Source organism: Panthera uncia (assembly GCF_023721935.1).
Source record: "Panthera uncia isolate 11264 chromosome D3 unlocalized genomic scaffold, Puncia_PCG_1.0 HiC_scaffold_8, whole genome shotgun sequence".
Classification (NCBI taxonomy): domain Eukaryota; kingdom Metazoa; phylum Chordata; class Mammalia; order Carnivora; family Felidae; genus Panthera; species Panthera uncia.
The window spans coordinates 38,905,846-38,932,727 of record NW_026057586.1 but is presented as its reverse complement, the minus strand read 5'-3'; the positions used below and the strand labels follow the sequence as shown (position 1 = coordinate 38,932,727).

Genomic DNA, 26,882 nt, shown 5'->3' with positions numbered 1-26,882 from the left:
GATACGCTAAATGGGTGATGGGTATTAAGGAAGGCACTTGTAATGAAAACTGGGTGTTGCATGTTAGTGACAAATCACTAAATTGTACTCCTAAAACCAATTATTACACTATATGTTAACTTACAATGTAAATTAAAAAATTATATAAAATAAATAAATTTGAACAAAAAAAGGCATTTAGTTAATGCCTATAATGTGCCACGTAATGGTAGCACTATTGTGACTGATGACTTACATATAGACTCTAACTTCCAAAATCTTACAATTCTGTAGGAGACAAACATAAAGTAACAACTAAAACACAATGTGTTAATTGTCACAGTAGTGGGCAGTAAAATGTCTTATGAGATTTCAAGGGAAGACAGTTATCCTTAGCTGTGGAGAGCAAAGATGGTTTTGTGGGAGTAAGAGGGCAAAACAGAGATAACAGAAATTTCATAGGTTAAGGCCCAGAGATTAGAGGTCATCAAAGCTAGAACAGAATATATGAAGGGACATGAAGCTTAAGAGTAAATATTATTTTATAAAGGGACTTTGATGTTATGCCTAGGAATAGGAATTAATCATTATTAATTGACTGAAATGACTCTTCTAGTATCCAGGCAAAAATGAGAGTGGTCCGAATGAAGATACTATAGTATAGATAGAATTGTTTGGATTTGAAACACATTCCAGAGGTGGAATCAAAACAAATCACTGACTGTATATAAAGGGTGAGGAAAGGTGAGTAGTCAATATAATTAATCAACCTCCTGACTTATGGTCCTGGGTGAATAACTGGTGCCATTAACTGAACCTAGGAGCACAGAAGAAAGAAGAAATGACTAGTTCAATTTTGTATGTTTCAAATTTGAGAGGCTCCAATGACATATATAAAAAGGTGTTCAATGGGCACCTAGAAAAAAAAGAAAAATTTGAGCTGGAAATCCCAATTTAATCTAAGAATACAATGTATAAATAATATCAATTCAAATGGGATCACCCACGAGGAGAATAGAGTCAGAAGGGGACATAGTTCGGGAGCACCAGTATTTCCAACATGGACAGAGGAAGTAAACACGGAGAGAGCCATAAAAACTGGCTAAAGTATCCACCAAAGTGGGAAGAAAGCCTGTTGATGGTCAAGTTAGCAAAACAAAACAAAACACCCCAACAACACAGGAAAAGTATTTTTCCAACAGATGAAGGTGAACAAAACTTTCATTTCCAACACTATACAGAGTGGAGTTTTCCATTTTATTTAGTTACTTATTTGTGATCTAAATGTATATGTGTAATTTCAATGTTATATTCAACAATGTATCAATTATTCCTGCATAATAAACCACTCTTAAACTTAGTGGCTAAAAACAATCCCCATTTTATTTGCTCATAATTATGAGTCACCATGTAAACTGGGTGTAGCAGGATGGGTTCTTGGTCTTGTCTGAAGGCAACCAATGTGAGCACAAACTCATTAGTCATCTGACAGCTTGACTAGGATAGGTAGTTCTAGACAGCCTCACTCACAAGTCTGGTGGTTTCTGCTGACTGCACAATGGGCGCCTCTCTCCACTTGGTCATTCATCCTCAAGGAGGCTATATTAATTAAGCCTATTTACATGGGAAGCTTATGGGAGCAAGAGAGTGACAGCAGAGGCTTCAAGGCCTCTCGACAAGAGACTTTGCTTAGAAGTTGTCTGATATTTCTTCTGACACGTCTGTTGTTCAACCCAAATCCCAAATCCAGTCTATGCTTAAAGGCTGGGAGAATAGGGATTGCCTGTTAATGGAAGGGGGTGTAAAGGATGAGGGGAGCCATTTTAATCCTCCATTTTCTTACCTTTCACCCAAGAATATACTGCCTCCTATGTGCAAAATATATCAAAGGCTTAAATGTAAGTGCTAAAACCATAAAACTCATACAAGAAAACAAAGAGGTAAATCTTCATGACCTGGGATGTTGCAATGAATTCTTAAATATGACAGTAAAAGCATAAAGAAAAACGACAAAAGGATAAACTGAAATTTATCAAAATTAAAAACTTTAGTACATCAAGGGACATTATCAAGAAAGTGAAACACAACCTATATAATGGGGGGAAATGCTTGAAAATCACATATTTGATTAGGGTCCAGGATCCAAATATATAAAGAAATTTTACAACTCAACAACAAAATTGTTGAGCTATGAAAAATGGTTTGGTAGTTCCTCAATAAGTTAAACATAGAATTACCATTCCATTTGATAAAGCAATTCCACCCATAGGTGGAACTGAAAAAAGAACTGAAAAGAACCAAAAGAACTGAAAAAAAGGTATTTACAATAGACAAAAGGTGGAAACAATCCAAAGGCCCACCAACAGATGAACAGTTAAACATAGTGGTATATACATATAATGGAATATTGCTCAGCCATAAAAAGTAATAAGGTACTGATACATGGTGCAATGTGGATGAACTTCAAAATGTTATGCTAAGTAAGAGGAGCCAGAGAAAAAAGATCATATTGCATGATTTAATTTATATAAAAAAAATTCAGAATACGTAAATCCATAGAAATTGTGGTTGCCACACCAGGGTAGAGGTGAACAGATATTAAATCCTTGATGTGAATGGGGTGGTGAAAATGTTCTGGGACTAGATAGAAGTGGTGACTGTACAACATTGTGAATGTATTAAATGCCACTGAGTTGTTCACTTTAAAATGGTTAATTTTACGGTACGTGAACTGTGTCTCAAATAAAAAAAAAAATTTAACTGGAACAAAGTATGGGCTTTAGTTAATAATAATGTATCAATATTGATTCATTAATTATAATAAATGTACTATTCTAATGTAAGATATTAGGCTAGGGAAAACATGGTCCAGAGTATATATGAAATCTCTATATTATCTTCCCTATCTTTCTGTAAGTCTTAAACTGTTTTAAAATAAAGTTTAATAAAACAATACTATTTAGAAGACATAAAAATTAATTAAATGAAAGGAAATAATACTAAAGCAAAAAATATGACCATGGCTTTTGAGTTATGAGGTTTGAACCCCATCAGATTAATTATGAAGCCCCAAAGTTCTTATGGGAATTGTAACATTTTGGACTAAAATACAAAAGATTAAAAATGCAGAGAAACTTCCGATTTATATCAGTGTTATGAACAAAACTGTGTTCTACTAAAATTCATATGTTGAAGCCCTAATCTCCAATGTGACTATATTTGAAGATAGGGCCTTTAAGGAGATAATTAAAGTTAAAAGATGTCATAGAATGGAGTCCTAATCCAATAAAACTAGTATTCTTATTAGAAGACAAAAAAAAAAAAAAAAAAAAAAAAAAAAAACCTACCAGAGCTCTCAACATGTGGGCACAGAAGAAAGGCCATGTAAGAACACAGTGTGAAGGAGGCTGTTTACAAGCCAGGAAGAAATCCTCAATAGAAACCAACTGTGACAACACCTTGATTTTGGACTTCTAGCCTCCAGCGCTGTGAGAAAATAAACTTCTGTTGTTTAATTCTTCCAGCCTGTGGTATTTTTTATGGCAGCCTGAACTAATACAGGAAAAAAGTTTCAGAGTAACTACTCAGGTCTACTTCTTATGGAATTCTAAATATCTCTCAGAACCAAGAGCTCAGAGAGTAATGCAAAGAGACAAAGAGAACCACAAATTAGGAAACTATCCCCAGGAAGCAGAACTGGGTCTTGGCAGCATTGTTTAGACTCAGAAGTGACAGACATAACACCATGTGCCCTCATAAATTTCAGAATTACAGGCATCAGTGAAAGTTATGTGTCTTTCATTTCTTTCCTTTTGAGTAACACTGTTCATTGTGACAATTTTGTCCCTGCTTCACCACTGTTTGCTAAGTGTGCAGGAGCAGTATTTAACATCATTTTAATTCACAGATCTCTAGACCAAAAGAAGCTGCACCCAGAGAACATCATCCACATCATATCTGTTGTGGAACATATAATCATGGACCTCTGCATGATACCATCATGGAATGAAACTTTTGGGGGGTTGGTGATTACAGTCTCCAATTGGATGGGTTGTGGACCATGATGTCAATGAACCAACAGATTGACTGCTACATAAATTGTCCCCACAAATTCATTTCTCGTGTCATCCACATCTTGTCTAATATTCTACTGCATTAACAAAGGGATTGATTATGTGCTTTGCTTTGGCCAGTGGGACTTGAACAATCATAATACACGCAAATAGTTTAAGCTTTTGCCCACTGAGATCTGTCCTCCTAGAACACTGTCCCAGACATGGGTGTGAGGCCATCTTAGTCACTATTTCCAGTTGAGTTAGCAGGTGTTTACATCCACATAACTGGCCCCAGGCAAGAACTAACAAAATTGTCCAGCTGAGCCCAGAACAAATTGCTCAACGGTTAACAAAATAAATGCTTGTTCTAGCCACAAAGTTTGAGAGAGAGACAGAGACAGAGAGAGAATGTGTGTGTATGTGTATACCAATAGATGGAAAAAAAAATGTTTACTTTTCTGAAGTTATTTTCATGAAAACAATAAAAACCAAATCCAGATTCCAATGAATAAGTGAGTAATTTGTAGGAAACAAATGTTTAATTTATGCAATCCTTTTCAGATGTTAGTTATGTAAAACATGAAGAAAGAGAAAAAGATATGTTTAAAGGTGTATGGGATAAAAAATATTTTCTTGAAAACAAGAGAAACATCAATATTTTAAATATTGATAGGAGTGAGTTAGGGGGAAAAAAAGTAAATTTGGAAGAGAGATGTGAACACCTGATGGAACAAGATCCTTGAAAAAGATGGAATGCAGATGAGGGGAGTAGCTACTGAGGAGGGAAGAGATTTCCCATGGAAGGACAAAAGGAATAATATTTGTGGAATTCAAGAATGGTAAGTGGGATAACAAGAGTTTGAAGCATTTCTATTGTCATACCTCCTATTTTCTTTGTAAAGTAAGAGATGAATGAGTAGTGAATTAGAGGATTTGGAGGCCTGAACCAAAGAGAGGACGGGAATAGCCACTGGAGAATACTAGAGAAAGTTCTGGTTAACAAACAGAATAATTTCAGAGCACTGCTAAAGGCCCCACTGAGGTTAGACACCATGAATGTGTAACATCTCAAATTGGGATTTCTGTGTAATGTTTTCTGGCACTATTCAGCAGCCTGGGGTGTAGGAATGGAGATGGCAGATCATGAGAGGGAACTCATCAGGGCTTGCAGAGTTCCGTCAGACTAGAAGGATGGTAAGATAAAAAAGTGAAGAACCAGATATACCAATTAGTGAGTGTTTTAAGAGATGAATACATTAGTCAAGAAAGTAAATAATGGAAAACGGGAATGATAGAATGGCAAATAGTGAATACTTTAGGATTTGAAGTGTCCTTAAGTTTCAAATGAAATAGAATTAACAGAATAAGAGAACTCAAAGTATTAGAGATTTGGTCAGTAGGATCAGATGATTAAATATTATTTTTCAGAATTTGAAAACACATGTGAAATGGTATAAGCACAGCAAAATTTTCTAACTGGAATTGCAGGCATTTCAACATTCATATTTTTTTGATCCTCATAGCTGACCTACTTTCAGGGATACTTTCAGTATGGGGGAGAATAGGATGTTCTTAGATCTCAGACACACCTGCCTGGATGCTAACTCTGACATTGACTGTGTGATCTTGGGGGAAGTCGTTACCTCCGGAATCTGTTTCCCCACCTGTAACTGGGGATAATGGCAGTTTCTACCTCACAAGTTTTTTGTAAGGTTTCAATGAAATCATACATATTAAGTGTTTAATACGGCCTATGATATATAGTAAGCACTTAGTATTACCATTACAACACTTTTACTGCTAATAATGTTATCATTTTTGTATAACACATTCTTTATATTTTAAAGAATGATTTCTAAATACTTTCTATGCCATTCTTTCAAATCATGGTAACATTTTAATGATTTGTATTGATCAAATGAAGAAAAAAATTTCAGTTCAGTAGAAATGACTCCAAAGTAAATAAAGCTATCTCTAGTCTAGGTCATCTAGAAAAATACAGTGGGAAAAAAAATAAAACAAAATCTTGTACTTGTATGGGAAGTTATCCAGGTAATTACTTCTATCATATTGCCATGTTTTCTCATTCTTCGCAAAAATAAAATATAGAGAAAAGGTTCACAGTAACTCTACTTTGAAGAATTTCCTTTTCAAAATTCAGAATTGCAATTAAACTATTAGGAATGCATGGACAGACTTATGGCAGATTCATCTCTGCTAATCACAGGCTCTACAGCATTCATTCTGACTATAACGGAAACCACTGCAATTCAGTGTGCAAACAAACTGTAATGGTTGATCCAAAGAAGACTGACCTTAGGGCACCTGGGTAGCTCAGTCGATTGACTGTCCAACTCTTGATTTTGGCTCAGGTCATGATATCACAGTGCATGGGTTCAAGCCCACATTTGGCTCTACACTGACAGGGCAGAGCCTGCATGGGATTCTGTCTCTCCTCTCTCTGCCCCTTCCCTGCTTGCTTTCTTTCTCTCAAAATTAAAAAAAAATTTTAATTTAAAAAAAGATTGATCTTTTCACTCACTTAATGTAGTCCATACCCAAAGTAGATGATGGCTTTATAATTATTTATAGAGCTTTATCTAATAAAAGATTAAGACGATTCTGATTAAAAACAAACAAGCACTGTTTCCATAAGAAACCCCACAACCATCAGCAGTAGCCCCCAGCCCTAGAAAACTAATCTGCTGTCTCTACAGACTGGCCTATTTTGGACATTCCACATTAATGGGATCATACAATACGTGGTCTTTTGTGATTATGGTAATGGTTGCACAACTCTGCAAATACACTAAAAAATGCTGAATTGTACACTTTAAATGACAAACTTTATGATATTTAAATTATCTCAATAAAGCTGTTTTAAAAATCAAGCACTTTATAGAGAAACACAATTGGTAAGTTAGACAAATGTGAAAATGGTGTAATTAAAAGAAGATGAACTGCAGGCCTAGAGAGAGAATCACTTTCTTTTTCTCTGTCCTTGACCCCAACCCAATCCCAGCATAAATGTACTCCTTACAGTCCCAAGAAAAACCCAATTTCAATGGGAAGAAATGTCACTGTGAATTGAACAAAGTCAAGAATGTTACTTGGGCCATACTTTCAGATTTGCAGGCCTTAGCAGAAGAAATGTACTTATTTGGGCAAAACACCCCTTTCTCTTTTGCTGGCTGGCAGATCCTTCATGAACCAGCCTGTCTTCATCATTAGGCCATTTTTTTCCCCAACAATTGGAGTAATAAAACACGAAGTTTGGGTAATGTGGAGACATAATTAACCAGTTACCTGCTTTGACTCCTAACCCCCAAATCCAGAGGAATCACATAATCTGCAACTCAAAATAGGACTTATTTTTTGCCCTTCACGTTGGGGATTGCAATGGAATTTGGGGTGGAGGTTCCAGCTGGTATCACCAAGTTGTTTCTCTGTATTATTTTGCCCTCTGCACACATAATCCCTTGGAAACTGGTAAAGGGGTGAGCCCTGTTGCTCCCCCAGAACTAGACAGATAAAGACAGTGCCTGGGACTATAGGCAATGAATGAATAAAACTGAATAATGTTAAACTCCTCCCAAGGGTACAATCAGCTGACAACTTTTATTGGATAAAATATTTTCAAGTGGTAAAAATGTTGAGAAGAAATGTCCTGTAATTTTAAGGACTACACTCATATGCCTCTTGAAGAAGACAACACCCTATATCAAGCATGAAGACTGGTCCATCAGAACTTTCTCAGAGCCAGATCCAACAACAGTGGTGAGGGAAGAGATACAGCACAAACCTATCCTCTTGTTTGCACAATCTATTTGTGCAGTGTTTGCACAGAATAATCTTAATGAAAGGTATGGGAAGGTTTTTATCATTCTTGTCATCTTTTGAAAATAACCAGAAGTTACAGTGTTTTCAGAATTGAACTCCCTTCAGAATAATAAAGGCAAACAGGTGAAAGAGACAGAATCATTACATTCTCTTTCAACAGACCTATTAAGTATTTCTTTAGAACAAAATAACTCATTAAGAAGGGCACGCCGTCCTTTCACACACCAATTTACTCATCTAATCATCTAATCAGTTTAGTGTCCCTAAAAATGATGTAAATACTATTTAATTTACTAGTCAAGTTGGCTTATGGAAATTACTACTTAGCATGATTGCCTCTGGATAACGAACAAACAGGTAGGGGGAAAAAATCTATTTAATAAGGTCGTTTCACCCTTCTGAAGTGAGACTATCAAAAACATGTCTAGATTAGTAAATTATACAACTAAGCAAAGATTCTATAAAATATTCCAAGTATCATTAAAAAAAATAACTCCCTGGGATGAGTAACAGCCCTTACAGGTTCTATCAAGCTTCCAAAAAATGTTAGCATTTTAAATCTTACCCGTTTCAAATGCTCTTGTATTTTAGATTCCACATTTTCAATGTGTGAAATCATTTTGTTGACACATGGTGCTGGGATGTTTACTAAAGCACAGCTTTGACGTCGACATGGGTAACTAAAGTAAATGCCTTCATTCACCCCTTAAAGATAAAGCAGACAGAAATTAGTTAATAGTTACATACAAAATAGTAAACTGTGATATTCAGAATATGCAAAAAATATTCTGCTTTATTAATACTAAAACTTTTTAAATTTCTTTAATAAACACATTGACAAAGAGTTTAGAAAATTATAGAATGGTATGATATTAGGTGATATTAATTATATGTAATTATTAAAGTATTCTATAACATCATGAACTAAACATTAAAAAAAAACACTAAAGAAAAAAGGCAAAAAACCAGTTAATCCAGTAGTTTCTAAATAGTTCCTGAATCACTTAAATAATGCCTTTGAAATATATTTCAAATTCTCCCTTCAAAGAGAGTCCACATCTCCCAGTGTAAATAATATCCAAACATTCATGCATTGAAAAAGTTCTTTAAATCCAGCATGAGTTTCTCTTGCTGAAAAAAAATAAAAGCAGGTCCCCTTCATCCTTATAATAACCTCATTTTCTACCTTCCATTTCTGAAAATTGGAGTCTCATGCAAAGAGTGATTGATGTTCCCACTATAGCATTCAAGTTGTACTCATCATAAAATCCACTCAGTCGGATGTGCCTCAGTGATTCTAATCCTGGCATGTCCCGAGTCGACTGAAGGTTGCAGAAGCACAGCAAAGTTGTCCATGAAACTCCACCAAAGTGCTTACTTGCAGTCCTTTTGCCTCTAAGGACTCTATTGGGCTGGATGATAGCTGCAGTCACTGATCTTAAATGCAAGACACAAAATAGGCTCGGTGCCTCAGTGAGAACAGTGTGATGTCCTCATTTCGGCTGACCTTGAAGAACACAGAAGTTATGCCGTTGCCTCCAGACTGTGCTTTTTGTTTCCATGCCAACTCAGAGAGTAAATATCTTCATTTAAACAGCAATGTTTTAAATATCTTTTAAATAACATCTCCTCCAAAAACATAATGTCCGTGAAAACAGCATACCTGTTTCATTTACAAATGTTTACACTATCCCATATGTTACATATATGTATAAACACATATACGTGTATACGTATACACACATATATGCACACTAACATTTTTTGAGAACTAAAAATATGTGCCAAACATGGAACTATGCTAAGTACTTTTGATTCCATATTTTATTTAATCTTCACCACAATCTTATGAAATGGATTATCTCGATTTCATAGGTGAGGAAACAAAGGCTTAGTGAAATTATATAATGTGTCCATTTCCACAGAACTGGTAGGTGGGAGAACTGAAATTTGAACTATATCTCCTTGGCTTTGGAGTATAAGCCATACTTTAAGGTTGTTCTTATATTTTTACAAAGGTGGCAAAAAAAGCGAAGCAGTCCTAAAAATATATTTCAGGGCATCTCAAATGTTTCACATATCACTCATTTTTGAGTTTTGCTTGTTCCTTCAAGGTATCAGTGCTGATATTCCAATGTAGCTTAGTTTGCTTTGACTATACTCAACACATATACTTGCTATGAACATTTCGTGTGTTATATTCCATCTCTCATCTATAGTTCATACACAGATATATATTTTCATCTCCGTAACAGTCATAGGGCTAAAGAACAAGCTGGTGAAAATTACATATTGATCTCCTATCCAAATATCCTGATAAGGGCATGTTGCCCTTCCCTCTAGAAATAAAGTTTTAATACACATTTAACAACCAGGCAGTTGTCCTTAGACTCAAAACATTTGTTTTGCTTCATTAAATGTGGAGAAAACAAGGATAGCGATGACTCATTTAACATTTTTTTGTATGTACCACTCTCACCCTATTATGTGAATACTAATTAATTTCCATTACACCCCTATGGTTTGGGATTAACATTTTGCATACAGTAAAGTGAAGAAATACTACGAAGTTAAAATTTGCAATAAAAGTCTGTAAAAGACATGGCATCTTGAGTAGCGCAATGTAAACCCAGAATCCAGGAGTTATTATCACTGTTTTAATTCTAGTACAGGCATAATACAAGTTACAACTTTCCTTTACATTTCTTTTCAATTTAGAGACACCCTAGATCACTACACTAGGTGTCCATGTTCATTCTTTTTTTGACTGGAATGATAACTAACTGTGCTTAAGCTAAAGCTATCCAGTCTCTAACCTCAGATTTCTGACTTAATAAATGAATGGGTTGGTAGGGTGTTGTACAAAATCTTTTTCACCTTAAATTCCATGATACAGCTAATTAATGATTTTAGTCAAACATACTGATAGAACTCCTCGCAAAGCCTGTGCACAAATTGTCAGAGTGAGTGTTTAAAGACAAGCTCAGGCAAGACTTATAACCTCTCTAAACATCTGCCCAACTTTAATTCCCTTACTCAGAACCAATGCCTAAGAGGTAAGCAAGATGTTCCTGGATCTAGGCTACAGTTGAGGTTTGTTGGCTCTATAACATGAAACTCCCATTTAAAAAAATACAGACTGGTTGATTTTATGGGCAAATGAAATAAAATGCAGTGTTCATAAACTGCCAACTCTCTTTGCAGTGAATGTAATCCTTTCATAATTTATTCACCCAACCCATCCTCCCTTCTCTCCTGCTTTTAATATGTGGTTCCTTTATGTCCATTACCCGAATTACTGTATTGTCCCTTTATCTGAACTCAGCACTCAGGAGAAAACTTATCGAAACACAGATTTGCTTTTCACATTCTGTTATCCCTTTTAACATCTTTTCTTTCCCAGATGTAGAAAAAGTCAGTGTTCTCAAGTTTAGAAATAACTTCTCCTCCTTGGAAAGCCTCTGTGCGATTAACAGAAAGTACCTTTAATTTTTTTTTTTTTTATAGACACAAAGTTCCCTTTAGTTTTTGTTACATACAGGAGGAATCGGGGTACAGGGAACCTTTCTCTGACTTTAGAATTACTTTCTTTTTATTGAACCTTACAATGTAGAAGACATTTATCACTGAATATATAAAATAGTATGCATAGACTCTCAGAGTTGGAGATGACTAAAGACTGCATCTACTCTAACCACTTTCTTTTTATTTTTTTTTTTTAACATTTATTTATTATTGAGAGACAGAGAGAGACAGAGCATGAGTATGGGAGGGGCTGAGAGACAGGGAGACACAGAACCTGAAACAGGCTCCAGGCTCTGACTGTCAGCACAGAGCCCAATGCAGGGCTCGAACTCACAAACTGTGAGATCATGACCTGAGCCGAAGTCGGACGCTTAACAGACTGAGCCACCCAGCAACCCCGAACCACTTTTAATATATAAATGGCCCTGTTCAGTGTTCACTTATCACCAGTCCCTTCAGTCTTTTAAAACTCTGCAATTTCAGTATATTTAGTTTTGCTTCCCTTAAGTAATCACAGGTCTATTTCTGTGTCTGACTACTTCCTATAGCTATTATCTTATACTAAATCTTGCTTTGACTAGCAATTTTTTCAAATGAGCATTCTATACCAACAGTCACAATACCCTCACTTCCTGTTCTCTTCTTTAAATTGCAATTTCTATGCAAATATTAACAGCCTTCTTACATGGCCCTTTCCCTATGAGAAATTCTTGAATCTTTCAGACATTTGGATCTACCTGTATAATTTCTATTTCTTTATTAGAACTTAACACATTGCATTCTAACTGTGTCACATCTATCTGCTTCCCATCTATCTTCCCATGAAGCTTTGCATTCTTTATGGAGAGAAATTATATTTAGTGGCTTAAAAGCTATTGAATAAATAAGTGAAAGAATAAATCACTTTTTGAAAAATGTTATCATGCTGTAACCTGGCTTCTGTTCTCTCCTCTCTAAGAAATCTTCATACAACAATCCCACCAATCAATATTTCTACTACTATCTGTGAAGGAGTAACTGATATAGATTTAGTCTTCCAAGTATGAAAAAAAAAAAAAACGCAAGACAACTATTTTCAGACATTGGAAAATAGGAATTCCAGCCTTTGACTCCTGAGAAAGGAAAATTCATAAGGTTGAGTCCCACAATAATCATGCTCTCTGCCAAGGGACAATTCTTCAATTGCAATATAGAGATCTGGGGGAAGAAAAGAACATGGAAATCCTGTTGAGATAAGGGGCAAAGATTAGTATCATAGGTAGTGGAGACAGAATCTTCAGGGCAGGAAACTGAAAAAGACACAGTCATGCAGAGAAGGACCCCAAAAAATCCATGTGAGAGTGCTCTCTGAATCTGTAGATAAGGGCTAGACTCTGTGTGTGTGTGTGTGTGTGTGTGTGTGTGTGTGTGTAGAGTGAAATTCCCTGAATATTTTTTGCAGAAAACCAAGCATATACCACTTTTTTTAAATGTATATTTATTCATTGTGAGAGACACAGGGAAAGAGAGAGACATAGCAGGCAGAGGAAGGACAGAGAGAGAGGGAGAGAGAGAATCCCAAGCAGGGTCCACACTGTCAGCACAGAGCCCAGTGTGGGGCTCAATCCCATGAACCGTGGGATCAAGACCTAAGCAGATATCAAAAATTGGTGCTTAACTGACTGAGCCACAGACATTCCCAAGCATATACCACTTTTAAGTTAATCAAATGATTAACTGAGCTGACTACTAGAAAAAGAATCAATTCTCTTCAGAAAAAAATAACAGAATCCAGAATCTTCACAATGTACTACACAAATATCCATTATTAAATCATACAAAGAAACAGAAGAATGTGTTTTAAAAGTCTAGAAAAAAAATCAGTAGAAACTGAACCCAAGATAGCCCAGAAGTTGTACATAGCAAAGATTTTAAAGTAAATTATAAATATGTTCTAAAAGGTAAAGAAAAAAATATGTTCAAGTAATTAAAGGAAAATCTGGTCTTTACAACTGAACACATATTTAGCATCAACATAAACATAAAAATAAAAACTATGAAAAAAAAAACAAATGGAAATTCTATAACTGAAAAGTATGAAAATTTAAATTAAAAAATATATTGGTTGGACTTAGCAACAAATTGAATATGGTAAGGACTCAGTGAATGTGTACACAAATCGATAGAAAATATCTACTCTAAAGAACAGAAAGGAAAATGAAAAGAACAGAACTGTGGGACAAAAATCAAACAATCTAACATGTGAAGTTGAGGTTCTTGAAAAAAAAAAAAAGAAATTTGGAGTGAAAAATATTTGTGGAATAACGGCCACATTATTTCAAAATTTGATGAAAAAACACTGACTTATACATCTAAGAATCTCAGCAAATCCCAAACAACTAAAATATAAAGAGAACAAACTACATCTGGGAATATCATAGTCAAATTGCTGAAAAACAATAATAAATAGTCTTTAAAATAGCCAGAAAACATGACTATGAAGGTAATAGGATATGAATAAGAGCTACATTTCTAATAAGAAAAAAATGCAGGCCAGAATATAATAGAAAAATATATTTAAAGTGCAAGCAGGCAGGAGGCAGAAAGGAAAGAAGGAAGGATGGAGAGAGAGAAACATTAAAGAAAAAATAAATTAGACTTCACCAAACAAAACATTCAGCTCCTCAAAAAAAAAAAAAAAAAATACAATAAATGAAAAGACAAGCAAGAGAATGGGAGATAATATGATTGGAAAGTTGGAGCATGATCAGAGAATTACAACTTTCACTCCCGTTCCAGACCTCCAGGAAAGGGAGAGGGGCTGGAGGGAATCAATTGCCAATGGCCAATGATTTAATCAGCCATACCTAGGTAAAGAAGCCTTCATAAAAACCCAAAAGGAGAGGGATTGGAACGCTTCCAGGCTGGTGAACACATGAAGATTTGAGGAGAGTGCAAACTCAAAGAGGGCACGGAAGATCGGCACCATCTGCCCTACCTTACTCTATACCTCTCTTCTACCTGGCTGCTCCTGCGTTATATCCTCTTACAATAAACCCATAATCCAGTAAGGAAAATGTTTCTCTGAGTTCTGTGGGTCATTCTAGCAAACTCAAGGAGGAGGGTTCACCGGAACTGCCAGTCTATAGTAGTTGGTCAGAAGCGTAGGTGATATCTGGGCTTTGGATTGGCCTCTGTGGTGGGGGGAAGGGCAATTTTGTACAACTAAGCTCTTAACCTGTGGGATCTGACTCTAGTTCTAGGGAGATGGTGTCAGAATTGAGTTACTTTTAGGATCCTAGATGGTGTCCAAGAATTGCTGGTAGTCCGGAAACCCTACACTCACACACTGGAATTGGGTGCAGAACCTTTAATTACCTTGTGCCACCTCTGCTATTACTCTATACAGCCATTCTTTTCTGCTGTGTTGTACTAATTGCTTGACAATTATATTTTACCTGGCCTGCCAGATTATACATTTCAGATAAGGGTATTTTCTGAAATACCTCTATATCCTAATAGCACACGTATATTTCAGTGTCTTGAATTAACTGTTTCATAAACCAATCATTGGTATTTTACAAAGGTTGTCCCAAACTGTAACAATAAACCCTAAGTCTGGAGATTAAAACTCTCTTCAACATTTCTACTAGAGAAAAATAGGTAAAGAATCAGAATGCCACCTTATCCCAATTTTATCTTGTCAAACTGAAAATCTCCAGAGCAGAAGTTTATCAAAATCAAGAGTAAACATTTTTTATTAATATAGAGTTCTCCTACAAAATAATCTGAAGTACGAACCCTCATACATGAAATGTATGCATTTTGTCATCTCTTTCTACCTCTTTCCACATACAATATCAGAAACACCTTCAAGAGCTAATATTTTATGGACTCTTAATTCTGGATTTCACACCACAAAAACATGAGTCCTGCTTCTTTTTCTTCTAAGAAACATATCCTCAATGAACTGGAAAGGCTCTAGCACCTGCTAATCTTGGCATAAGCAATAAAGAAAATGTTCATTTTAAAAATTCAACATTTCTGAAATTATAAACAATTCTTATAACCAACTGTAATATAACATTATTAATAAAATAGGTAATAATATTGTGTTCTTAATATTTTATATCATTATGCTAAATAGTACTGATATTTAGGATGTGTTTCTTAATAAAAATATAATATGGACATCACAAACTAATGAGAAAATACAGCTTACATGGATTATTATATAACTTATTTTTTGTCCTTACCTTCAGTATTTGTCTTTTTATTTTCATGAAAAATCTCAATGGCTTCCTTAGGGGCACCAAATAGAACCAAAGCTTGTGATGTGGCATTGTCTTTGAAAAAGAAAACAAAAATTTCAGTGGGCAGTTAATATAAATTTATTTAAATAAGGACAATAATATGTAAAACTATGCTGTAAAAGTGTTATCCTTGCAAAAGCAACTATAGTTCAAATATTAACCAAAACCCACAGTAGAATATATTTGGATGTTTTCTCTGGTACTTCAACTGGGTTAACTCTCACAAGAAGGTATTCCAAATAGCATCCAGCTATTAAAAGCAAACACTGAGAGACTGTTCAGAGTGACATCACCAAAACAATGGAGTAGGAGACCCAGCCTCCATTGTACAACAAAGTTCAACAGTTAGATGGTTATGAACAAACAAAAATAGTTCTGGGAGAGCTCAGGAATCCATTCAACAAACTTTAGCAACACAGTAGAACAAAAAAACAAAAAGAAGCCTGTGAATAATCTCACAAAAAGGGAAGGAAAACAGCTTTATTTTGACTGCATCATCCCATCCACCAGGCCAACATTGCTTAGCACCAAGAGGGAACGCTCCAGCTTGAAATAGTTCCCCGCACTGGGAAATGGAGGACAGGGTAGGAGACCAGCTCCCCTACCCTTCTGGTGCACTGTACAAAAGATCTACTTTGGTTTCACCCCACTCAGAGACTGGCAAAGCCAAGACTTATGGAGAGGGTTTCAAACAAGGAAGAAGGGCAGAAGCTACCAATATCAGTATCAATATACAGAAAAAGCGATCACATTTCCCAGTGGCCTCCTCTGCAGGGGACCCCAGCAGGTTTGCTGGAGAAGGTGTCCTAAAATGAAAGAGAGGGTTAAGTGTTTCCCAAACATAAGGTGAGGGAGTTCACCACCACCAGACCTGCCTTACAAGATATTCTGAAAGGAGTTCTGAAAGCTAAAATGAAAAGACTTTAATCAGTAACATGAAAACATTTGAAAAAATAAAATACATTGGTAAAAATAATTACATAGTCAAATTCAGGATACTCCGATAGTATAGTATAGTGGTATGCTAATTGCTTAACTCAAATATAAAGATTAAAGAAGTATTAAAAACAGCTATAGCAGTAATAACTTACTAATGGATACACAATATAAAAAGATGTAAATTGTGACATCAGAAACATAAAAAGGAAGCCATAAAAGGGTAGAGTTTTTGTATGTAATTGAAGTTGTTAATTAACTTAAAATATACTACGATAGCAGGGTGCCTGGGTGGCTCAGTCAGTTAGGTGTCCAACTCTTGGTTTCAGCTCAGGTCATGATCTCATGGTTTTGTGAGTTTGAGCCCACATCAGGCTCAGTGCTGACAGGGTGGAGCCTGCTTGGGATTCTGTGTCTCCCTCTCTCTGTCCCTCCCCACTCTCATAGCTATCTCTGTTTCTCTCTCAAAATAAATAAATAAACTTTAAAATATTAAAATATACATATATATATACACACATACATATGTGTGTATACACATATATATGTATGTATACATATGTATACATACATATATATACATATATATGTATACATACATATATGTGTGTATACATATGTATACATACATATATATACATATATATGTATGCATATATATACATACACACATATATGTATATATGTATACAATATATGTATACACACGTATGTGTGTATATATATGTATATGTTAATATTTTAAAGTTTATTTATTTTGAGAGAGAAACATATATATGTATGTATACCACTATACTACAGTAGTATACTATACTATACTACTATATATGTATATATATACATATATATATGTATGTATGTATATATACATATATGTATATGTGTATGTACGTGTATATATATGTATGTGTGCATATATATATATATATATACACATGTATGTATACTACTGTACTCTAAAATGTTTTATGTAAGCCTTAAGGTAACCACAAAGCAAAAACCTATAGTAGATACACAAGAGAAAAAGAAGGGAATCAGTGTACACCACTATGGAAAATTACCAATGCATAAAGGAAAACAGCAAGAGAAGAAGAAATGAATAAAAGAAGTATAAAATAGGCAGCAAACAATCAGTTTTAGGAGAATAGATCTAGGAAACTCAGTGACTCCATCAAACATAGTAATATCTGTATCATAAGTGTCCCAGAAAAAGAAAGAAAAGGGGTCAGAAAATTTATTTGAGGAAATAATAGCAGAAAACTTCCCTAATCTCGGAAAGGAAACAGATAATCAGGTTCAGGAGGCACAGAGAACTCCTGTCAAGATCAACAAAAGCAGACACACACCAAGACAAAATGTAATTAAACTTGCAAAATACAGTGATACAGAAAAAAATCTTAAGAGCAGCAAAACAAAAGAAGTCCTTAACCTCCAAGAGCAAACCCCTAAGGCCAGCAGAACTTTAAATACAAATGTTGCAAGCCAGAAGGGAGTGGCATGATATATTCAACATGCTGAATGGGAAAAATATGCAGCCAAGAATACCCTATCCAGCAAGGCTGTCATTCAGAATACAAGGAGAGATAAAGAGCTTCCCAAACAAACAAAAACTAAAGCAGTTCATGACCACTAAACCAGCCCTGCAAGATATATCAAAGGAGACTCTTTTAGTGGAAAGCAAAGACCAAAAGTATAAAGGAGGAAAGCAAAGGCAGGAATAATGAATATTTCTGTAAAAAAATCGGTCAAGGAACTCACACACACACACGCAAAGGATATAAAATATGACACCACATACCTAAAATGTGGGGAGGAGAGGAAAAAAGAATGGGTTCAAACTGAAAAGACCATCAACTTCATATAGACCGCTATATGCAAAAAAAGGTTATATAAAAACCTAGGAGATTCTGGGTTACTCAGTAGGTTGAGGGTCCAACTCTTGATTTCAGCTTTGGTCATGATCCTGAGGTCACGGGATTAAGCCTTGCATCAGGCTCTATGCTCACAGCATGGAACCTGGTTGGGATTCTCTCTTCCTCTCTCTCTCTCTCTCTCTCTCTCACTCATTCAAAATTATTAAATAAGCTTAGAAAAAAAGAGTAAAGGTTATTTACAAGCCCAATGTAACCACATATCCAAAACCAATAATAAAAAGGCAAAGAATAAAGATAAAGAAATCCAAATAAATCACTAAAGAAAATCACCAAAACGTGAAAGAGAAAAAGACAAGAAAGAAACAGAGTAAATCTTCAAAAACAAAAAACGAGAGTGACAGAATGGCAATAAATACATATCTATCAATAATTACTTTGAATGTAAATGGAATAAACACTCCAATCAAAAAAAAAAGGTGAAAAAAATAAGACCCATTTATATTCTGCCTATGAGAGATTCATTTTAGACCTAAAGATATCTGCAGATTGAAAGTTAGATGATGGAGAAACATTTATCATTCAAACGGATGTCAAAACAAAGCTGGAGTAGCAATACTTATTTCACCAAAATAGACCTTTAAACAAAGAGACAAAGAAGACACTATATAATACTAAAGGTGACAATCCAACAAGATATAATAATTGTAAATATCTATGCACGCAATGCAGAAGTACTCAATTACATAAAATAACCAATATAAAGGAATTAATAATAACACAATAACACTAGGGCACATTAACACTCTACTTACATCAATGGACAGATCATCTCAACAGAAAATCAGCAAGAAAACAATGACTTTGAATGACACACTGGAACAGATGGGTTTTAACAGATACATTCAGAACATTCCATCCTAAAACTGCAGAATACACATTCTTTTCAAGTACACATGGAACATTCTCCAGAAAATATCACATATTAGTTCACAAAACCAGCCTCAATAAATTCAAGAAGACTGAAATAATACTATGCGTCTTTTCTGACCACAACAGTATGAAACTAAAAGTCACCCACAAGAAAAAATCTGGGAAGACCATAAATACATGGAGGTTAAAAAACATGCTACTGAACAATGAATACGTCAACCAGGAAATAAAAGAAATTAAAAAGTACATGGAAACAAATGAAAATGAAAACACAACAGTCCACAACCATTGAGATGCAGGAAAAGCAGTTCTAAGAGGAAAGTTTATAGCAATACAGGTCTATCCTAAGAAGCAAGTAAAATATATGGTAAACAACCTAATTTTACACCTAAAGGAGCTAGAAAAAGAACAATAAAACTTAAAACCAGCAAATGGCAGGAAATCATGAAGATTAGAGAGGAAATAAGTAATACAGATACTAAGAAAACAATAGAACAAATCAATGAAACCAGGAGCTGATTCCTTACAAAAATTAGTAAAAGTGATAAACTTCTAGCCAGACTTAGCAAAAAGAAAAGAAAAAAAGACTTAAGTAATAAAATCACAAATTAAGGAGGAGAAATAACAACCAACACTATAAAAATATTAGAAATTATAATAAAATATTATGAAAATATGTATACCAACAAATTGGACAACCTAGAAGAAATAGATAAATTCTTAGAAATAAACTACCCAAACTGAGACAGGAAGAAAATAGAAAATTTAAACAGACCCATTACCAGCAAAGAAATTGAATCAGTATCAAAAAAACTACCAACAACAAAAGTCCAGGAACAGACAGCTTCACAGGCAAATTCTACCAAACATTTAAAGAACAGCTAATACCTATTCTTAAACTATTATAAACAATAGAAAAGGAAAGAACACTTCTAAATTCATTCTATGAGGCCAGTGTTATCCTGATACCAAGACCAGACAAAGATACCACTAAAAAAGAGAACTACATCATATCCCTGATGAATAAAGATGCAAAAATCATCAATAAAATATTAGCAAATGAAATCCAACTGTATATTTTTAAACGATTTTTTAAAAATCATTCACCACAATCAAGTGGGATTTATTCCTGCATTGCAAGGGTGGTTCAATATTCTCAAATCAATCAACCGTGATACATCACATCAATAAGAAAAAGGATAAAAACCACATGATCATTTCAATACATACAGAAAAAGCATTTGACAAAGTACAGGATCCATTCATGATAAAAGCTCTCAATAAAGTAGGTTTAGAGGAAACATACCTCAACATAAATAAAGGCCACATATGAAAAATCCACAGTGAACATCATCCTCAATGGGGAAAAACTGAGAACTTTTCCCCTAAGGTCAGGAGTAAGACAAAGATGTCCACTATCACCACTTTTATTCAACACAATACTGAAGTCCTAGCCACAGCAATTCAATAAAGTTGCAGGAAAAAATCAAAATGGATGTACAAAATCAATGTACAGATATCTGTTGCATTTCTATACATCAATAATTAAGCAGAAAGAGAATAATTAAGCAAATAATCCCATTTACAATTGCACCAAAAACACAGGCAGTACCTTCTTTGACATCAGCTGTATCAACTTTTTTCTAGATGTTTCTCCCAAGGCAAGGGAAATAAAAGCAAAAACAAACTATTGGGACTACACCAAGACAAAAAGCTTCTGCATAGCAAAGGAAACAATCAACAAAACTAAAAGGTAGCCTAAAGAATGGGAGAAGATATTTGCAAATGACATTTATGAAAAAGGGTTAGCAACCAAAATATATAAAGATCTAATGAAACTCAACACCCAAAAAAGCAAATAATCCAGTCAAAATATGGACAGAAGACATGAATAGACATTTCTCCAAAGAAGACACAGATGGCTAACAAATACATGAAAAAACAGACTCATCATCAGGGAAATGCAAATAAAAACTACAATGAGATATCATCTCACACCTGTCAGAACGGCTGAAATCAAAAACACAAGAAACAATGGGTGTTGGTGGGAATGTGGAGAAAAACAAACACTGGTGCACTGTTGGTGGGAATGTAGCCACTGTGGAAAACAGTATACAGTCCAGCAACTGCACTATGGGGAAAATACCCAAAGAATACATAAACAGTGAATTTTGAGGGATACATACACCCCTAAGTTTATAGCAGCATTAGTCACAATGTCAAGATATGGAAACAGTCCAAGTGCCCATGGATTGATGAATGGATAAAGAAGATGTGACATATATAGGAATACTATTCAGCCACAAAAAATAATGAAATCTTGCATTTGCAATGACATGGATGTGGAGCTAAAAAGTATAATGTTAAGAGAAAGAAGTCAGACAAAGACAAATACCATATAATTTCCCTCATTTGTGGAATTTAAGGAACAAAACAAATAAGCAAAGGGAATAAGTGAGAGAGAGAGAGAGAGACAGAAGAAAAACCAAGAAACAGACTCTTAATTATAAAGAACAAACCGGTTACCAGAGAAGATAGGGGGATGGGAAATTGGGTTAAATAGGTGATGGAGATTAAGGAGTACACTTGTCCTGATGATGAGCACCAGTTGATATATGGAATTATCAAGTCACCATATTGTATACCTGAAACTAATATAAAATTGTAAATAAAATGAAAATAATGTTATGCTTAAAAATAATAAAAATAAATCAAACAATATTTAGCACTTTAAAAAAAATAAATAAATGTTGTTGGGAAAACTAGATATTCACATGCAAAGGAATGAAACTAGATCCCTATCTTACACCATTCACAAAAATTAACTTGGAATGGATTAAACACTTAAATGTAACATCTGAAGCCACTAACCTACTAAAAGAAAACATAGGGAAAAAATGCCATGACATATGGATTATTTCAATACGACACTAATAATCAAAAACAAAACCAACTAAAACTAAAATCAATGAAGATGGATTACATCAAGCTAAAAAGCTTCTGAATAGCAAAAGAAACAATCAACATAATGAAAAGGCAACCTACAGAATGACAGAAAATATTTGCAAAACATCTCTCTGGCAAATCATTAATATCCAAAATATATAAGGAACTCACACAACTCAATAGCACAAAAACAAATAATCCAATTTTAGAATGGCAAAGGGCCTGAGTAGATATTTTTCCAAAGAAGACATACAAATGGACAAGGACATGACAAGGTATTCAACATCACTAATCATCAGGGAAATACAAATCAAAACCACCATGAGATATCACCTCATACCTGTTACAATGGTTATTTTCAAAAAGACAAAAGGTATCAAATGTAAAGATGAGGGAAATCCTCATGCGCTGCTGGTGTAAATATAAATTTTTATAGCTATTTCAGAAAACAATCCCAAGGTTCCTCAAGAAATGAAAAACAAAACTTCCATGTGATGTAGCAATTCCATTTCTGGGTATATATCTAAGGGAAATGAAATTACTATCTCAAATTTCAGCACCCTCATGTTCACTGCAGCATTATCAACTTGTGCTCATGTACAGATATATGTACAAACACACACACACACACACACACACACACACACACACACAAACACAATGGGATTTTGTTCCACCATAAAAAAGAAAATCCTGTCATCTGAAACTACATGAATGGACCTAAAGGACATTATGCTGAGTGAAATAAGACAGAGAAAGAAAAAAAAATCATATGATCTCACTTATATATAGTACCTAAAAAGCCAAATTCCTAGAAGCAGAGCATAGAACGGTGTTTGCCAGGGGCTGGAAAGTGGGGAGAATGAGATGTTGAGTCAAAGGGAACAAACTTCCAGTTATAAGAAGAATAATTGGGGATAAAATATACAGCATGGTGATTTTAGATAACTAAGTTGCAATGAGAGATTCTAAATGTTCTTGCCATAACAATAACAAAGGATGTGTTCAATTATCTTACTGCAGTAATAAGCATCTCACAATATATACCTGTATCAAATAATTACATGGTACATGATACACTTATACAATGTTATATGCCAATTCTATCTCAGTACAGCTGGAAATAAAATTAATAAAAGCAAACAGCAAACAGATACATATATGATGGTATAGAAACTACTTTAAGGTACACTATTCAGTGAAGAATAGTAAGACAAAAATTTGTAGGTAAGTTTTGTCATCACTTGTTTTCTAAAGAGATGTACAGGTTGATAGGTATTTGTCAATTCATATAAAATGTACATGTCAAGAAACAATTAAACTGGTTAACTTTGGAAAGAGGGAATGTAGAGACAAAGGAGAAATTTTGTATTTTATTTTACAAACTCTCAAATGTTTAAAAATTCTCAAAGGTAAGAGGATATTATGACAGTTTCTTATAAAGTTAAAATTGTCTACTCTATAATGCAGCAACACCAGTTCTAAACTTTAACCCATGATAAATGAAAGTGTAGGTCCACAAAAAGATTATCAAAGATTATTTGTGGTGATAGTTTTACTCCTAAGAGCAGAAATTGGAAACAACCTAAGTGTCCATCACTAGAAAATTACATTTCAAAAAATACAGTGTAGTCATGCAGCAGTATAATGCTAAGTAGGAAAAAAAAAAGATGAACTAATACACAAAATAACATCAGTGAAACTCAAAAGTACATTTAACAAAAATAATCAAAGACAACAAAATGGGTATTTTATATTTCCATTATTATGAGATTCAAACAAAAAAAACAAAGCTAAACTATTGTGATATCAAAATAGTGGTTGCCTATGGTTGGTGAAAAACTTTCTTTTTTTTTTTACCCAGAAAAGGTCAGTGGTTCTACATTTGTCATGTATACATTTATCAAAATACATTAAGTTATAAATTGAAGCTTGAGCATTTCACTATATGTAAATTATGAAATAGAAAATACAATGTTTACTCTAGTGGCATTAAAATATTTTGATAGAGGGGGACGCCTGGGTGGCTCAGTCAGTTGAACGTCCGACTTAGGCTCAGGTCATGATCTCGCAGTCTGTGGGTTCGAGCGTTGGACTCTGTGCTGACAGCTCAGAGCCTGGAGCCTGCTTGGGATTCTGTGTCTCCCTCTCTCTCTGCCCCTCCCCCACTCATGCTCGCTCGCTCTCTCTCTCTCTCTCTCTCTCTGTCAAAAATAAATACTTTAAAAAAAATTTTTTTAATATTTTGATAGAGGAACACCTGGATGGCTCAGTCGGTTAAGTGTCCGACTTTGGCTCAGGTCATGATCTCACGGTTCGTGAGTTCAAGCCCCATGTCAGGCTCTGTGCTGACAGCTCAGAGCCTGGAGCCTGCGTCAGATTCTGTGTCTCCCTCTCTCTCTGCCCCTCCCCTGCTCACGTTCTGTCTCTCTCTGTCTCAAAGATAAATAAACATTAAAAAAAAATTAAAAAAAAATATTTTGATTGATTGGGGTGCCCAGGTGGCTGAGTCGTTTAAGCATCTGACTTCAGCTCAGGTCATGATCTCAAAGTTCATGGGTTCGAGCCCCATGCCGAGTTCTGTGCTGACAGTTCAGAGCCTGGAGCCTGGAGCCTGCTTTGGATTCTGTGTCTCCCTCTCTGCCCCTTCCCCACTCGCTCTCTGCTGTGTGTGTGTGTCTCTCTCTCTTTCTCAAAAATAAATAAACATTTAAAACTTAAAAAAATATTTTGATATATTTTACAGATATAAATAAATATAAGATTTAAATACTTGTAGAATATCTTATGCTAATATTTAATAACCATTACAAAGATATTTATATCCTAAAACCCCATTACAGAATAAAATGAGACAAAAAAGTAAATTCATAATAAAAATATGCAAAACAAAAGAAATGAAGGTTGTAAAAGTAAAAATATGATAGAAGATACTGCCAGTCAAATAACTATAATAATATATATGAAGGATATAAATTTATCCAAAAAGAGTAACCAAATAAAAATTATACAGAAGAACTATAAATAAAATATATACTTTTTTGTTTTTTTACTGAGAAAGTTTTTGTGATAAAATTATAAAGGAATATTTCTGCACACTACCGCATATGATGACTTTAAGACAAAAATTATTACTAGAGATAAAGGACACTTCATAATGGGAAGAGGGTCAACCCTTTAAGAAGCTGTAATAATTATAAACATATACAATCTTAAAAGAGCTTCAAATTGAAGTAAAAGCTGACATAACTGAAGGGAAAAAAAAGACAATTCAACAACATTAGTGGAAGTGTTTAACTGCCCAATGTAAATAATGGATGGGGGTGCCTGAGTGGCTCAGTCTGTTGAGTGACTGACTCATGGGATTGAACCCCATGTCAGCCTCACTCTGAGAATGCAGGCTGCTTAGGATTCTCTCTCTTTCTCTCTCTCTGTCTCTCTCTGTCTCTCTCCCCCACTGCTCCTCTCCCCTGCTCATGCTATCTCTCTCTAAAAAAAATAAATAATAAATAAACAATAAATAATGAATAATAATGGATGAAACATCTAGAAAGAATAAAGACAAGTAAACAGTAGTTTTGAAAACACCATAAACCACTTAGACCTAAGAAACAACTAATAGAATATTCCATCAAGAGTAGAAAACACATTTTTCTCAAGTACACACTGAATGTTCTCCATATTAGACCACATATTATGCCCTAAATAGGAGTCAATACACTTAAATAAGTGTTGAAATCACATAAAGTATCTTCTTTGACTACAATGCTAAAAACAGAAATCGGTGATCAAAGGAAATTTGGGAAATTTTCAAATATGTGAACTTTAAACACAATCCTAAATAAATAATGGATCAAGAAAGGAATCACAAGGGAAACCAGAAAATACTTTGAGATGAATAAAAACAAAAAGACAACACAACTAAACATATATGAAGTTTAGTGATATCAATGATCAGAGGGAAGTAGGTAGTTGTGTATGCCTACATGAAGAAAATTAGAACTTGAATCAATAGCCTTATATCTTATCTAGGAAGACACAACTAAATCCAAGGAGAAGGGAAAAAAATTAGGAGATAAATCCCCACAAAATATGAGCAAACTAAATACAATAGTATATAAAAAGGATTATACACCACATCCAAGAGAGATTTGTCCCAGAAATGTTTCAATATATGAAAATCAATGAATGTAATATACCATATTAACAGAATAAAGGGAAGAAACCACACAAGCATTTCAATAGATGCAGAAAAAATATTTGACAAAATTTAATCCCACTTATGGTAAAAACACAGAAACAAAATAGGAATAGAGAGAAACTTCTTCAACAGAATAACGAATGTTTGTGAAAAATTCCCTAGGGTCAGAAAAAAGATAAGCATATCCACACTTTGCCATTTCCACTCAATATTGTTCCAGAGATTCTAGCCATAGCAGTTGGGGCAGGGAGGAAAGAAAAGAAAGAAAGAAAGAAAGAAAGAAAGAAAGAAAGAAAGAAAGAAA

At 34.6% G+C, this 26,882-nt stretch overlaps 1 protein-coding gene across 3 annotated transcripts in view; it reads right to left on the bottom strand.

Moving 5' to 3' along the window:
- CCDC178 (coiled-coil domain containing 178) overlaps window positions 1-26,882 on the bottom strand; it is a 436,068-nt gene that overhangs the window by 372,410 nt on the left and 36,776 nt on the right. For 2 of the 3 annotated variants that reach the window (XM_049620227.1, XM_049620228.1), the window contains exons 3-4: window positions 15,635-15,724; window positions 8,440-8,579 (exon numbers count right to left, since the gene is read on the bottom strand). In XM_049620227.1, coding sequence (XP_049476184.1) covers window positions 8,440-8,579; window positions 15,635-15,724 — 230 coding nt within the window. Of the gene's footprint in view, window positions 1-8,439; window positions 8,580-15,634; window positions 15,725-26,882 lie in introns of those variants that run through there. The other variant, XM_049620229.1, reaches the window with a different exon arrangement.